This window comes from Oreochromis aureus, linkage group 18 (assembly GCF_013358895.1).
Source record: "Oreochromis aureus strain Israel breed Guangdong linkage group 18, ZZ_aureus, whole genome shotgun sequence".
Taxonomy (NCBI): Eukaryota; Metazoa; Chordata; class Actinopteri; order Cichliformes; family Cichlidae; genus Oreochromis; species Oreochromis aureus.
Genome location: NC_052959.1, coordinates 23,739,177 through 23,754,111, shown reverse-complemented (window position 1 = coordinate 23,754,111; position 14,935 = coordinate 23,739,177). Strand labels below are relative to the sequence as shown.

Here is a 14,935-nt window from a genome sequence, read left to right as displayed (position 1 = left end):
GAGGGTACTGGTGGACGATCTGTCTGGCAAAAACCCTCTTCCCCGTCTCTTGTTGACTGCTAAACTCACCATCCAGACTATGTCTCATTCTCTTTCTGTATTAATTGACTCTGGTGCGGAGCAGAATTTCATTGATGCTTCGCTAGTTGCTAAGTTTAGCATTGGCACTCGGGCGCTACCCCATCCTCTACGTGTGTCTGCCCTGTACGGTCAACGTTTGCCAGACATAACACTCGTCACCTTACCTGTTACACTCACCCTCTCTGGTAACCACATTGAGAACATTAGCTTCTGTGTGTTTAAGGCACCCGTGACTCCGCTCGTGCTAGGCTACCCATGGCTTACACAACACAACCCACATATCGATTGGAAGAAAGAGCAAATTATGCGATGGAGCACGGACTGTCATATGAACTGCCTTCGGGCTGCCACTCCATCTGTACCCTCATCCCTCTCCAGGAAGCTTTTCTAAGGCGCCAGATTTGTAGTCAGTTCCCCGCGTCTACCATGACCTTGCAGCAGTATTCAGTAAGAATGAAGCATGCTCACTTCCACCGCACCGGCCCTACGACCGTGCCATCGATCTTCTCCCTGGGGCGCCACTGCCCTCTGGTCGCCTCTACAGCCTCACCCAACCCGAGAGGGAGACCATGGAGAAATACATCACCGACTCCTTGGCGGCTGGCATTATCCGCCCGTCATCTTCTCCGGTGGGGGCAGGCTTCTTTTTTGTTGGCAAGAAAGACAAGACGCTCCGTCCATGTATAGATTACCGCGGCCTCAATAAGATCACTGTAAAAAAACAAGTACCCTCTTCCCCTCCTGTATTCTGCTTTCGAACTGCTCCAGGGAGCCACTGTGTTCAGCAAACTAGACCTTCATAACGCTTCCCATGTAGTGAGAATTCGGGAAGGGGATGAGTGGAAGACCGCATTCAACACACATATTGGACACTTTGAATACCTTATCATGCCCGTCGGATTAACCAATGCCCCCGCTGTCTTTCAAGCCCTAGTAAATGATGTGTTGAGAGATTTCATTAACCGGTCTGCATTCGTGTACCTTGATGACATTCTCATTTTTTCTAAGTCCCAGTCTGAGCACGAGAATCATGTGAGGCAGATCCTGCAGCGCCTCCTGGAGAACAGACTGTTCGTGAAGGGTGAGAAATGCGAATTTCATGTTGACACGGTGGCTTCCTTAGGTTACATCATCTCTCGTGGGGATTTGAAACCTGACCCAGAGAAGGTCAGAGTCATGGTGGACTGGCCTCAACCTCCTAACCGTCTGCAACTCCAGCGGTTTCTAGGATTTGCCAAATTTTATCGATGTTTCATCAAAGACTACAGTAAGATCGCTTCACCACTCACCAAACTAACCTCTCCAAAGGTTCCTTTTCAGTGGGACTCGCCCGCTCAGGAGGCCTTTTCCCTGCTAAAAGAGAAGTTCGCCACAGCTCCCATCCTCCATTAGCCTAACCTCAAGCAGCAGTTCTTGGTGGAAGTGGACGCATCGGACACTGGGGTGGGAGAAGTACGATCTCAGCGATTCGAAGGTAAACTTCACCCGTTTGCTTTCTTTTCTCGTCATCTCTCGTCCGCAGAACAAAATTATGGCATTGGAGACAGGGAGTTGCTAGCAGTCAAACTGGCCCTGGAGGAATGGAGGCACTGGCTAGAAGGCGCAGAACATCCTTTCATCGTGTGGACCGACCATAAAAACTTGGAGTACATCCGATCCGCCAAACGCCTAAATTCCCGGCAAGCCAGGTGGGCTCTCTTCTTCACTACATTCAATTTCTCTATTACCTACAGACCAGGGTCCCGCAATGTGAAGCCCGACGTGCTCTCCCGCCAGTTTACTAGCACTGAGGGATGCTCCGATCCTGAACCGATTCTTCCAGCCACCTGTGTAGTTGGAGCGGTCACGTGGGAAATGAAAACCCTCGTTCGGGAAGCCCAGGACACTGAGCCTAATCCGGACACGGGCCCCCCCCGGTCGGTTGTTCGTTCCTGCTTCCGTCCGCGCTCAGGTTCTTCAATGGGGCCACACCGCCCGGTTCACCTGCCATCCCGGGGTTCACCGCACCACCACCTTTCTCCGGCGTTACTTTTGGTGGCCCTCTTTGGACAACGAGGCCAGGGAATATGTCACGGCCTGCGCCATGTGCGCCCAGAACAAACGTTCCAACCGACCGCCATCTGGACTCCTTCAACTGCTCCCCACGCCTGGGCGGCCGTGTTCCCACATAGCTCTGGACTTGTTATGGGGCTTCCACCGTCTTCAGGTAACACCACAATCCTAACCATTGTTGATTGTTTCTCCAAGGCAGCTCATTTCGTCGCCCTCCCGAAGCTCCTTACGGCCTTAGAGACTGCCCAGTTACTTACCACCCATGTCTTTAGACTCCAAGGCATTCCAGCGGATATATCGTCTTGATGCATTCTCAATCATCCAGGAAAGTAAATCTCCAAAAGTTGAATCTGTTCATCTGGACGTAGCGTTTGGTGGGAGAAAGCGTTTACGTCACTCATCCGCGATTTTTCAGTCTCAGCTGACTGCAGGTTTCCCAAACCTTATAAACAGTACATTTGCATAATGACTGAAACCAGCCCACTGAAGGAACAATGGGCTGTGAGGTCAGTTCCTTAATCATAATTATGCAAATTCCCATGACCATTGATCAACAATCACTGACCAAAACACACTGATCAAAGAAAATAATTTGCATAATTATGATTAAGGAACTGACCTCACAGCCCATTGTTCCTTCAGTAGGCTGGTTTCAGTCATTATGCAATGTACTGTTTATAAGGTTTGGGGAAACCTGCAGTCAGCTGAGACTGAAGAAGTCACTTGGATGAGTGATGAAACGTTTCTCCCACCAAACGCTACGTCCAGATGAACAGATTCAACTTTTGGAGATCCAGCGGATATAGTCTCTGATAGAGGACCCCAATTCACCTCCCGTGTTTAGAAGGAGTTCTGCACACAGATTGGCGCCAAGGTTAGTCTCTCCTCCAGCTTTCATCCTCAGAGTAACGGACAGACAGAGCGGACCAACCAGGAGCTCAAAGCTGCACTCCGGTGCTTCGTCTCCCACAACCAGACCACCTGGAGTGAGCAACTCCCCTGGATTGAATACGCCCATAATAGCCTGACCTCATCTGCCACTGGACTGTCTCCATTCGAAGCCTCTGTGGGCTACCAACCGCCTCTGTTCCCCGCCGTGGAAGGTGAACATACCGTCCCTTCAGTACAACATCATTTTCGCAGGTGCCGCCGGGCCTGGCGTGTGACTCAAGCCGCTTTGTTGCAGACGGCAGAACGTAACAAGTCTCTTGCTGACCGCCGCCGGGTTCCCGCCCCAGAGTTCGCTGCTGGACAAAAGGTATGGCTCTCCTCTCGCTGCGTACCCATTCGTACATAATCTAAGAAACTTGCTCCTGCATTCCTTGGTCCATTTGAAATTGAAGCCTTGGTCAATCCAGTGTCTGTCCGTCTAAAGCTGCCCCGCAACATGCGCATCCATAATGTTTTCCATGTCTCCCAGGTCAAACCTGTGCTCTCCAGCCCATTGTGTTTATTTTTTGTCCCTCTCGCTCCCCTCCCGCGCCCTGCGCTCTACCGGGGCGGAGTCATGGTGACTCCTGCCTCTGGCTCAGGCACCTGCAAACGATCATCTAATCAACGCTCTCACTACTTAGGGGAGCCGCTGGGAATGCCTCGTCGCTGCATTATTGTGTAACACTCGTCAGTGTCTTCGCTAAGTCTCATGCTTCTCTCTGAGTTTCCTTCGTGCTGTGAGTTAACCTGCTCTCTTCTCTTTGTGTCAGACTCTACCTGCCAGCTTGAGGATCGCCACTACTGTGAGAGTAAGGCCTGTGTGAAAGCGCTAAGCCAGAGCGTTTGGAGGAGGATTGCTGTAAATAGCCTGCCTGTGTTTCCCTCACCATGCCTGTGTTCCCCGGAGACCCCTACTAGCTACCTTCACTTGTATATAGTTGCACTTGGTGTTTCGTGTATTAATAAACTGTGAACTTTCGATCTCAGTCTGCCTAGTCCCTCCTGAGCCCTGACAGTTATTGCTTTTTACAATTACATGAATGTAATACTGCTGTGTCATTTATTACTGTTACTGAAGGCTGCTAGCCACCGAGCTAACATTGTTAGCCGGCACTAGCTGAGGTTAGTTCATAGACCGCAGACTGTTACTATTAATGAAGGCCTCATTACCAACCTGCTAGCTGTGAATAATCATGTGCGGTTCTGAAAAGCAATAGCAACTATTTTTAAATTTGAATATAAAATGAGTAACAGGTTGGAGGGTGGATATTACATAAGGCTGCACTTTTTGCAGTGATCTCGTAAAGAAAAATATTTCTGCATTAGTAATATGTCTTCTTTCTGTCTGCTATCAGGACTGCACATGATTATTTGCAGCTAGCAGTTTGCAATGCAGCCTTCATTAATAATAATAAATCACACAGCAAGAGTACATCAAAGATACTGAACTGGAACATAACTCAGGTAGCGACCACACAACTAAAACAAGTAGGCTAACGTTAGTTTTTAAACAAGAACTTACTTCCAGATATTTCTTTAGGTTGGAGGAGAGCAGCTTAGTTGCTGGCAAATAGAGTTTGCGTTGCACGGTCAGATTTCGCCCATCCCTTTCTTTGTTAAATGTGAAGTGGTGTCAGAATTTCCAAGTAAGAAATGCATTCCTGCCCGAGCACTGCTGGCTCTGTGTCCACTGTGTAACTGACGCCACCAACATTAACAGGACACTTACATTAGAGCCTCTTATTGCATGCTTTGTTTGGGTTTCCACTGGCGTGGAATTACCGAAATTAGAGAGGGGATAGAAAGCGCATAGCTTAACATATGAAACAGGAAAATATTGCCGTTGCCCTGAGGCAACAAAAAGAAAAACTGGACTGGATTTCTGGCAAAACTAAACAACCCCCCCCCCTGCAAAAAAAAACCTGACAACCTGATGGTTTATCTCATTTATAAATATGATTAGTGGGGCAAATATTCTTTACTTCTTCTCACAATATGTGGTCCTGTCACCGTGTGTCAAAAAAGGATGGCCAAACCTTCAAATGATATTTGATAGTGGCTCTAGCATGGTTGTGGACTGAAATTTGACACTTTTTCCAAACACTTATTGGTTGGCATCATTCAAGTTCATATGTACTGGGCATGAGGCTCAGAACAGACAAAACAGGAGCACTAGTAACCAAATACAAAATATCCACAAAAGGTACTGGAACTCGGAAAAACAGTCCAGTACAGTTCGCGGGGTCCACCCGTAGGACGATGGCATAAGAGGGCAAAAAGAAGCGAGTCAGGAGGCAGAGTCCCCAGAGTCCAGAACACAGTTCAGGGGGCCGACTCCAGAGCCAGCGACGGTGTGGGTGGCGCAGATCCAGATGCCAACCGTGTGGAAAACAGTGGCGGCATGGGTGAGACTGGCCGCCTGTAAGACGTCAGCGATAGAGCAGTTCAGGAGGTCGCCCATGACAGGAAAGATGTCCAGCCAGCAGCCTGGAAGGTGGCCGGCGATGATGAGGTGCTGGACGTGGATGAGCAGTCCGTGCTGGTTGTGGATGTGCCGTCCTTGGCCCTGCCCAGTCAGCGACAGCAGGGTGAAGTCCTCAGCTGGCTGAATGACTTCACTGAAGCTTCCAGCAGAGGACGGAGGCGGCTGGGTTAACTCGCTCAAGCTCTCAGCGGAGATTGATTGCTGAGACGGCCCAGCAGAGTTCCCAGGTGACACAGGTTGTGCTGGCTTCTTAGTTTCCAGGGGTCCAGAGACAGCAGAGGGCTGAATCCTAGACTCTGCGGAGGCAGTGGAGAGAGTGACAGTCTCTAAAAAGGCCAGCCTTTGAGAAATAGGTAAAGTCTAGGACACACCTTTCCCAGGTAGGAGTTGCTGTTGCGTCCCGGAGACCTCCATCCGCTCCTGCTGCTGCTGCTGCTGTGACGTAGAATCCCGAGAGCAGATGAAGTCTGCTAGCTCCTGAGCTAGTATTGTGTCCCGGGCTTTGTACAGATTGTCTGTTAATTCCGTAAATCCTCTGACCTGCCGGAAATGGGGATTCCCCTCGAGGATTGCCTCAATGGCATTAATTCCCACGGCCATCACTCTTAAATCAGAAGTGTAGGAAATCCGTTTTACCAGGCTAAAGATGCAGGAGAGATCCCTCTCCTCAGGAAGGTCCGCTGGGTACATGTTGTGGTTGCGTCGTTCTGTCATGCACTGATTGGGAGGCAAGAATGGCGGACCCAAAGTGCAGACTCCAGGAGGCAAAAAAGTGCACTCAAACAGCTTTATTGCTAGATACCAAAATAACTAAACTGAAAATACAAATAAACTATTCAGACAAGCTGACACACAGAACACACAGTGTAGAATGAGGGACGACACAACAATGAGCAGGGGAAGATGCAGACACTAAATACAAGAGGTGAACAGGACCAAGAGGAAACAGCTGGGAGACACGGCTGACACTGATTACACAGACGAGACGGACGAGCACACAAAACTGAATACACTGACATAAGACAGACCTTCAAAGTAAAACAGGAAACTCAACACACATGCAGTGACAGGGACTCTGAACTGACTGAACAGGAACAGAGGAAGTACAGAAGCAAAACTTAACAACTAACAAATCTTAACAAAAGACATAACCAGAATAAGCAAGAACATAAGATAATATTAACAAATACTCAGTCTCAACCTATTCTAAAATCTTAATAATAAATGGTAATTTTGAGATTGGTCTATAACTGCTAAGAGGAGAGCTAAGAGCACAGCAACCAACAAAACGAAAGATACTATTGACAATACTGCCAATTCGTAACTTTAAGTGTGATCACAATTTTTTACCAGTTTATTTTCTTAAATTTCAATTTTTTATTTGGGAGAAAATCCAAGTGCCTTTGTAATTATCAGAGATAAATGGAAACATTTTGGTTTTATATAAAAGGGGTTATGAGATTAATACAACCTGCCATTTTCCTTCAGGACACAACTAAATAACTACCACATATTTAAAGATTGTGACACTATTACCCACATGTTTACTTTTCCATGTTTTAAAATTACACTCAAAGTAAATGGTGCTCAGTGTCATTATGTTCCGACAAATATTTGCCATCATAACAGACACACACACACACACACACACAAGCATGTACCTTTCTGTGCTTTTTATTTGCTTGATCCTAAAAGACAGTCCAGACAAATTTTACTGCTGAACACGGTTAAATATCTGTATCAAATTGTCAAGGACAGTGACACTATCAGCCCCTTTGATTTTTCCACTTTTTAAACCCAAAGTCAATAGTGCTCAGAGTGGTCCATTTTCCAAAAATAACTGCTTTCACAACACACACACACACACACACACACACACACACACACACACACACACACACACACACACACACACAAGGCAAGTAAAAAACAAAACCAAAATATAAACAATAAGATAAAGATAAAGAAGATAAAGCAAAGAAAAAGTGATCCTTTTGAGCCATGATTAAGTTTGTGCTGACTTACACTGCATACACATACAAATGAATTATGCAGAAGGTAAAGTGGTTTGGTGGATAAGATTTTAAATTTTAATCCAGTTTGGGCCCACAATCCAAAAACGTGTATTGTCGATAGGTTAATTGGTAATTCTAAACTGACAATATGTGAATAACAGCATGAATGTCTGTTTGTCCATATGTGATAGCCCTGTGACCTGTCCAGGGCATACCCAATGTATGACAGCGGGGATAGGCACAGCACCCCTGTGTGGCCCTTTACAGGGACACACATATATGTTTGTGTGTTTTATCACTTTATTACTTCTGTAATGGTTAATCCATCAGTATGCTCAGGTGAAATTAAAATGATATTTTTAATGCTAATATAATTATTGTTTTGTCCATGAATTTTGAATTTTACCGTTTTAAAACAAAAGTGAAAAAAAAATCTAAAATCACATAATGCATTTTTGAATGAAATACCAAATAGAAGTGCAGTGTGCCAGCTCACACTTGGGTATAAAAACGTGAATTCAGTGCACTGATTTAAACAAGTTGGTCACAGATTTCAAATATATTTGCATTGTCTGTGTTTAACTATATACACATATATTATATGTGTATACATATATATATATATATATATATATATATATATATATGTCTGTGTGTGTGTGCGTATATATCGCAACTATTGAGTAAAATAATGTTTTAATATTTAAATTACTCAGTAGTTGTGATATATATTCATCTTTTAAAATTAAAATTTTCTTAATGTTTGAGAAATGCAAGGCACTCTTCTAATTTTCATGATAAAATTCATACATTTTCATTTTATATAAAGGGGGTGTGAGCAAAATACAGTCTGCTATTTTCCAGCTGAACACAGCTAAATACGTCTATCAAATTGTCAAGGACAGTGGCCCTATTACGCCTGTTTACTTTTCCACTTTTTTAACCCATAGTAAACTGTGCTCAGAGTGATTCACTTTCCACAAATAACTGCTATCACAAAACACACACCACACACACACACACACACACACACACACACACACACACACACACACACACACATACATTATAAAGAAAACCAAAATAAAAACAATAACAACGCAAGATAAAGCAAAGAAAAAGTGATTCTTTTGAGGCATGACCAAGTTTGTGCTGACATTGTTTGTGTGTGTGTGTGTGTGTGTGTGTGTGTGTGTGTGTGTGTGTGTGTGTGTGTGTATCAGTGTGTGTGATGGATAGCCGTCTTGCCATAAGTGATGTCATCGTATGGCAAGACAGACCTGAGTTTAAATCCAGTCTGGGCCCTTCAGCTTCCTCCCACAACCAAAAACATGCCCGTGGGGTAGGTTAATTGGCAGTTCTAAAATGACCATATGTGAATGTGATCATTAATGTTTGTCTGTCTGTTATAGACTGGTGACATGTTTAGGGCATACCCTGCCCCTCACTCTATGACGGCCGGGACAGGCTCCAGCACATCCTGTGACCCTGAATTAGATAAGTGGAAGAAAATGGGTGGATGGTTGGATATTATGTACACCTTATGTTTGTGTTTCTAATCTTACCTCAAGGATTTTCCCCTTTTTGCTTGTTTTACAAAAGCAAGACAGTGTGATAAAAATGCACCTGTTTGGTTTCCACACCCAATGATATATGCCAGTCTCTCATTGGCCCAGCAGAGGAAAAAGCGAGTATAAATACTTTGAATACACTGTGGCAGAGTGTGACTGTTTTTGGTTTTCTCATCGATCAAAAGCATGAAGTTGTTCATCTTGGTGGCTCTGTTCGGGCTTGGCTTGGCCCAGCACAACCCCCAATTTAAGAATGGAAGGACTTCCATCGTCCACCTGTTTGAGTGGCGTTGGGCTGACATTGCTCAAGAGTGTGAACGCTTCTTGGGACCCAAAGGCTTTGGTGGAGTTCAGGTCTGTATAGCTGAGTACTGTGTTCACCTTATAGAGACGCATTGGGCAGTCCTTTCTTTTCCTGTTTCATACACAGACACATGCGTGTGTTGTGCGTTTGTGTGTGTTTATTATTTCTATTAGTATCGAAACTCTTATCATTATTATCAAACTATGCTTTTTACATTCTCATTACAATTATGTCTAAACTTTCTTTTACTAATGATTTGATTCACTAGAACTGACATTTTTTTTCACAAGGAAGTCCTGACTGTAGCGCCAAATAACAACAACACTTGTTGTTTTTTTTCTCCTTTGCACTCCTCAGATCTCTCCTCCAAATGAACACATTCTGGTGAACAATCCCTTCAGGCCCTGGTGGCAGAGATACCAGCCAATCAGCTACAACCTCTGCTCAAGATCTGGCAATGAGGCAGAACTGAAAGACATGATCACCCGCTGCAACAACGTTGGGGTAAACTAAATTACAGTTGACATTTAATGTTAGGCATTACAGACCTCAGACTTCTTCATTTGACAGACGTCTGGACACGTGGAGCCTCGTACAGAACAACAAGCTAGTACCAGTTCTGTTTATGACACTTTTAGAAGAACATTATGGAAACAGTACCTGGCAGCTTAGGATAAATTCATGAAGCTCAACAGTTTAACAAATTAGTATGATTTGAAATGACCATGAGAAAATCAATACAACTGACCAAGTTATGTTAACTAACAGGTTAACATCTATGTGGATGCCGTTATCAACCACATGTGTGGATCTGGTGGTGGAGCAGGAACCCACTCTTCATGTGGAAGCTGGTTTGATGCTGGCAAAGAAGATTTCCCCAGTGTCCCATATTCTAACTTGGACTTCAATGACAATAAATGCAAGACTGGGAGTGGTGAGATTGAGAACTATGGTGATATATATCAGGTAAGAAATGTCACGCAGACCAGTGAAAGTTTACTCTTTTAAACGTTGACTTGAGTTGTTCATACTGATTTGTATTATTTTGACTTTTCTGGGTTTTTTACACCAAATTCCTTTTATGACTTTTGGCAAAGTCTACCTACACAATCAAATGAAAAAAGGTACTAGACAAAACCAGGAATACTGAAGCTTTAGTTTATTAAACATGCCATTTTCAAATAACAAACCTTATTAAGATCAAATAAATTATGAAATTTTAAAGCATATATTTTATACTTGATTTTTCTATTACCAAATATTCTAATAATACAGTCTACACTTTCAGATGCTAAGCACAACCAGAGCATATTCCCTGTTGTTCATTGAATTTCCCAATTTGAATCAAATTTTCAAAAACAGGCAAAGCTAAAAAAAAGCCCAAACATTTTTAGTTAGAGAACAAACATTTATCTCTACCTTCTCATTTTTCTTGGAAACTTTTAGAATGTCTACAGCGATTCCACTAAACTTTCTAACTGAGAATACTTTGAGTAGAAACATATCAATTCCAGCACAGTTTACAATGTCTTGCTTCTTACCTCCACAATCTTTATCCCAATAAATATTAACTGCTCTAGGTACGTGACTGCCGTCTGGTGGGTCTGCTGGATCTTGCCCTGGAGAAAGACTACGTTAGGGGCAAAGTGACCGAGTACATGAACAAGCTGATTAACATGGGTGTGGCTGGATTCAGAGTGGATGCCTGCAAACACATGTGGCCTGGTGATCTGAGTGCTGTCTATGGTCGTCTGAACAACCTTAACACCCAGTGGTTCCCTGGTGGCTCCAGACCTTTCATCTATCAGGAGGTCAGTGTTTCTGGACAAACTGTATCTAGAGCAGCCACCAAACAGGATGGAATAGAAGCATTTACAAATACAATCATTCAAGGAGAATACGTCAACATTAAAGTAACTTTTATTTGGCAAGCAAAACAAAAGCACATAATGGTAAACAATATTGAAGATTAGGGTAGTAACAGAAAGTAACAGAAGCAAAGTGATTTTATTTATTTAAACCCTTTGTAATTTACACATTATGGATGGTATACATTTTGAACTGAATCAGCTTTCTGGGGTATGAAGTTTGCTCTTTTCACTCTAGGTTATTGATCTGGGAGGTGAGCCCATTTCAGCTAATGAGTACGTCGGCCTTGGAAGAGTGACTGAGTTTAAATATGGTGCCAAAATAGGAGAGGTCTTCAGAAAGTGGAACAACCAGAAGCTTTCCTACACTAAGTATGTGTTGTTTCTACTGGTGTATCTAAGGAAAATATGAAACAATTTAATAGCAAAGGTTTTTTTTAGATATAACAGAGATATGTCATTGTTAACAATGCTCTTTGTAAAGGAAAAAAACTGATAAAAACGACTATAAAAGTGCAGGGGCCTTTGACCAATTGGTTGCATTTTAAGTTAAGTTAAAGTCAAAGTCACATCCATCATATGTTGACTTTTTGAGAAGCAGAATTTTACGGGAGGGAAATTTTGCTTTACCACGTGCAGGATACATCCATTTCAAGTTTCAATGGACTTTCAGTTAATGTCAGACCATAACCCACCCACTAGCTGGGTTGCCAATGAACCCAGTGAAGTCATGTAGTGAATCATGGCCATAAATATCAATAAATACTTGTTATATACCACCACCACCTTATATACCACCACCACCTTATATTTTCTTTTTTACTTTACCTTCATTACTTTTTCTCCACGTCTTTTTCTTTCTGAAATACACAAGTCCATTGGACAATGATCTATCTAATTCTTAGTTGAATTCTTTTCTTCTTATCAGATTAGAGTGCTTGGCATGTCTTTTTCACTTTTGTGTTGATCCTTCATGGCTGCTCCTAATCGAATGTAGCATTTATCAAGATACCACATGTTGCTTTGCAATAGCACTGCAAGAATTAGGCTTAAGTGTGGTTAGAGCAACCAGCGCAAACTCCATCTTAAGTACTGGTCTGAACAAAGATCAGCTATAATAAAAAATAATAAAATTCATTTCTTTTTCTTTGCTGTATTTAGGAACTGGGGAGAAGGATGGGGTTTCATGGCTAACGGCAATGCTCTCGTCTTCACTGACAACCATGATAACCAGAGAGGACATGGTGCTGGCGGTGCATCCATCCTTACATTCTGGGACCCCAGACTCTACAAGATGGCTGTTGGTTACATGCTTGCTCACCCTTACGGTGTAACCAGGGTCATGTCTAGCTATCGCTGGGACCGCAACATTGTAAACGGACAAGTATGTTCACTCGTAATGAAATAATGCAATATTTTATTTTTATTTATAATCTTTTGTTAAATTCCGTTCATTAATGCTTGTATTATAGGATCAGAATGACTGGATTGGACCCCCCAGCAATGGTGATGGATCAACCAAGCCTGTTATTGTCAACTCTGACCAGACCTGTGGGAATGGATGGGTTTGTGAGCATAGATGGCGTCAGATCACGTAAGTCCACAGAAATCAGGAGAAAGCACACTGGTCTTATGCAAATTCACATTGTTCTGCTTTGTCAGCTAGACCATCAAAACTATAGACATCATGTATTACGATTGTAATTTGTCCTGTCTCCTATTTAGTAACATGGTCATTTTCCGTAATGTGGTCAATGGACAGCCTCACTCCAACTGGTGGGACAACCAGGGCAACCAGGTTGCCTTTGGCCGTGGTAATCGTGGTTTCATCATTTTTAACAATGAGGACTGGTAAGGATTTTGTTCTCTTTGTTTGTGTGTGGCAGCTTCCCAATACGTCATTTTAAATTAAAACAAATAATTTCACCATTAAAATAAAACATTTGCTTAAATTTTTGAGAAAGAGACTGCTTGGGCACGTATGAAAATAGAGCTAATATGACCGTAATTCAGCAAAAACATTTACAAATTCAAGCTTAGTTAAAAATTGTCTAAAGTTTTTAGGCCTTTATTTCTTTCATTAGAAAAGGGATTCTGTTTTATAAAGAGCACTATTAATTGTATATAAAAATAAATAAATATTATGACAACTACTACTAGTAGTAACAATAATAATAATTATTACATAATTATTACTTATCATAAATTATTATTATACGAGATATATATAATTATCATATAATCCATGAAAGACATTGGACAGGAAATGTCTATAAAGTACACTTTTACTCCAAACAAGCACTATATTATTTTGATAACAGATTGGACTGTTGAGTCAGTAAAACTCTCTCAACAGAGAATGAGAAAAATTAACTGCATTCCTTTTAATTTTTTAATTTATTTTTTTTACCAGATATGTAATGCCTTCCTTTTCCCAAGTGGTATTATATTGCTTTATATTTGTTTTATTGTCTTGAAAGCAGAATAAATATGAGAGGGCAATGGAGTTTAATTGTGGCACTGTTATGACTTTAACACTGGGTTGATCTTTATTTTCCATTTCAGGGACCTGAATGTTACCTTGAACACAGGCTTGCCTGGTGGCACCTACTGTGATGTCATTTCTGGTCAGAAGGAAGGAAGCAGATGCACTGGGAAGCAGGTCAGTGTTGGTGGTGATGGCCGTGCCACCTTCTCGATCAGTGGCAAAGATGAGGACCCCTTCATCGCTATCCACGCAGATTCGAAGCTGTAAATCCATGAATTATGACTTCAAATGAATCTTTAAAATTCAAATAAAGCTTATTTTAAAAACTGAAGATGTTTTTTGTCATTTTTGACATAATATTTTGTTTATATTTAAATAATAGCCTGAAATGTAAATAAAATATAAATAGCAGTCCCACCACTTCATATGTCATAACTTTAATGCCTGACTACATTATCAAATGCTGAATACTGATCACCTAACGTGTACTGTGTCCTGTTTTTTTATAATCACTTGTGTGTGAGCTGCTTTGTGTCATATGCAACATCTTTGCATGTCATTTAAGTACTTGCAAGTTAAAGGATAATGTACTCCACAGACATGCATAACATCCATTGAACTATTCATATAACATCATTAGAACAAACACTGAAGACCTCATACCTATTTTATGAGCTGCCACATCCAAATTTCCCTATATAAGGAAACACGATTTAGAAGAACCTCTGCTAACCCTCTGCTGCACACATTTTGATGGTACAGTACATGCTGAAAATCATTCAACATCATCTACTTTTGGGACATTTTATTGCCAAAACAAAAAAAAAATCTGAAAATCTTCCAGAAATATCAACAAATTTTGATACAAAGAACTGAAAAACACTTGAAACATATTTGACATATATGACTTATTATCTAGTATCATAGCAAATTTATTGTCATGTTGTCAGAATATTTTGTCACACTGTGTGAAAAATTAAAATCAGTTCTTCTGTGCTGTAAAACAGAAGTGCACATTACACTTTATAAACTAGTGATGGGTTGGTCGCGAATGAAATGGCTCCTAGAGCCGACTCTTTGAAGTGAATACCGGGAGCTGGCTCCTTATTGGGAGCCGTGTTTTTTTTTTTAAATTTCC

The 14,935-nt window shown here is 42.1% G+C and overlaps 2 protein-coding genes across 2 annotated transcripts; one reads left to right on the top strand and one right to left on the bottom strand.

Moving 5' to 3' along the window:
* Nucleotides 1-5,157: 5,157 nt before the first annotated feature.
* LOC120434138 lies at nucleotides 5,158-6,241 on the bottom strand. The gene is made up of 2 exons (XM_039601695.1): nucleotides 5,923-6,241; nucleotides 5,158-5,847 (listed from the first exon to the last, which is right to left on the bottom strand). Exons 1-2 carry the CDS (start codon nucleotides 6,239-6,241, stop codon nucleotides 5,354-5,356), a joined length of 813 nt encoding a protein of 270 aa, XP_039457629.1. The 3' UTR covers nucleotides 5,158-5,353.
* A 3,047-nt stretch (nucleotides 6,242-9,288) lies between these two features.
* On the top strand, nucleotides 9,289-14,128 carry LOC116313387 (alpha-amylase-like). The gene is made up of 9 exons (XM_039601960.1): nucleotides 9,289-9,491; nucleotides 9,799-9,945; nucleotides 10,210-10,407; nucleotides 11,022-11,252; nucleotides 11,548-11,681; nucleotides 12,471-12,693; nucleotides 12,782-12,903; nucleotides 13,035-13,160; nucleotides 13,875-14,128. Exons 1-9 carry the CDS (start codon nucleotides 9,324-9,326, stop codon nucleotides 14,062-14,064), a joined length of 1,539 nt encoding a protein of 512 aa, XP_039457894.1. The 5' UTR covers nucleotides 9,289-9,323; the 3' UTR covers nucleotides 14,065-14,128.
* The last annotated feature ends 807 nt before the right edge of the window (nucleotides 14,129-14,935 follow it).

Bases quoted from the DNA above. Each gene is read 5' to 3' on its own strand.
- LOC116313387 (XM_039601960.1), top strand. From the start codon at position 9,324: ATGAAGTTGTTCATCTTGGTGGCTCTGTTCGGGCTTGGCTTGGCCCAG. The intron at 9,492-9,798 runs GTCTGTATAGCT...TGCACTCCTCAG, and splicing joins AAGGCTTTGGTGGAGTTCAG to ATCTCTCCTCCAAATGAACA. The intron at 13,161-13,874 runs GTAAGGATTTTG...TTTCCATTTCAG, and splicing joins ATTTTTAACAATGAGGACTG to GGACCTGAATGTTACCTTGA.
- LOC120434138 (XM_039601695.1), bottom strand. From the start codon at position 6,241: ATGTACCCAGCGGACCTTCCTGAGGAGAGGGATCTCTCCTGCATCTTT. The intron at 5,848-5,922 runs GTGTGTCCTAGA...CTGCCTCCGCAG, and splicing joins GCAACTCCTACCTGGGAAAG to AGTCTAGGATTCAGCCCTCT.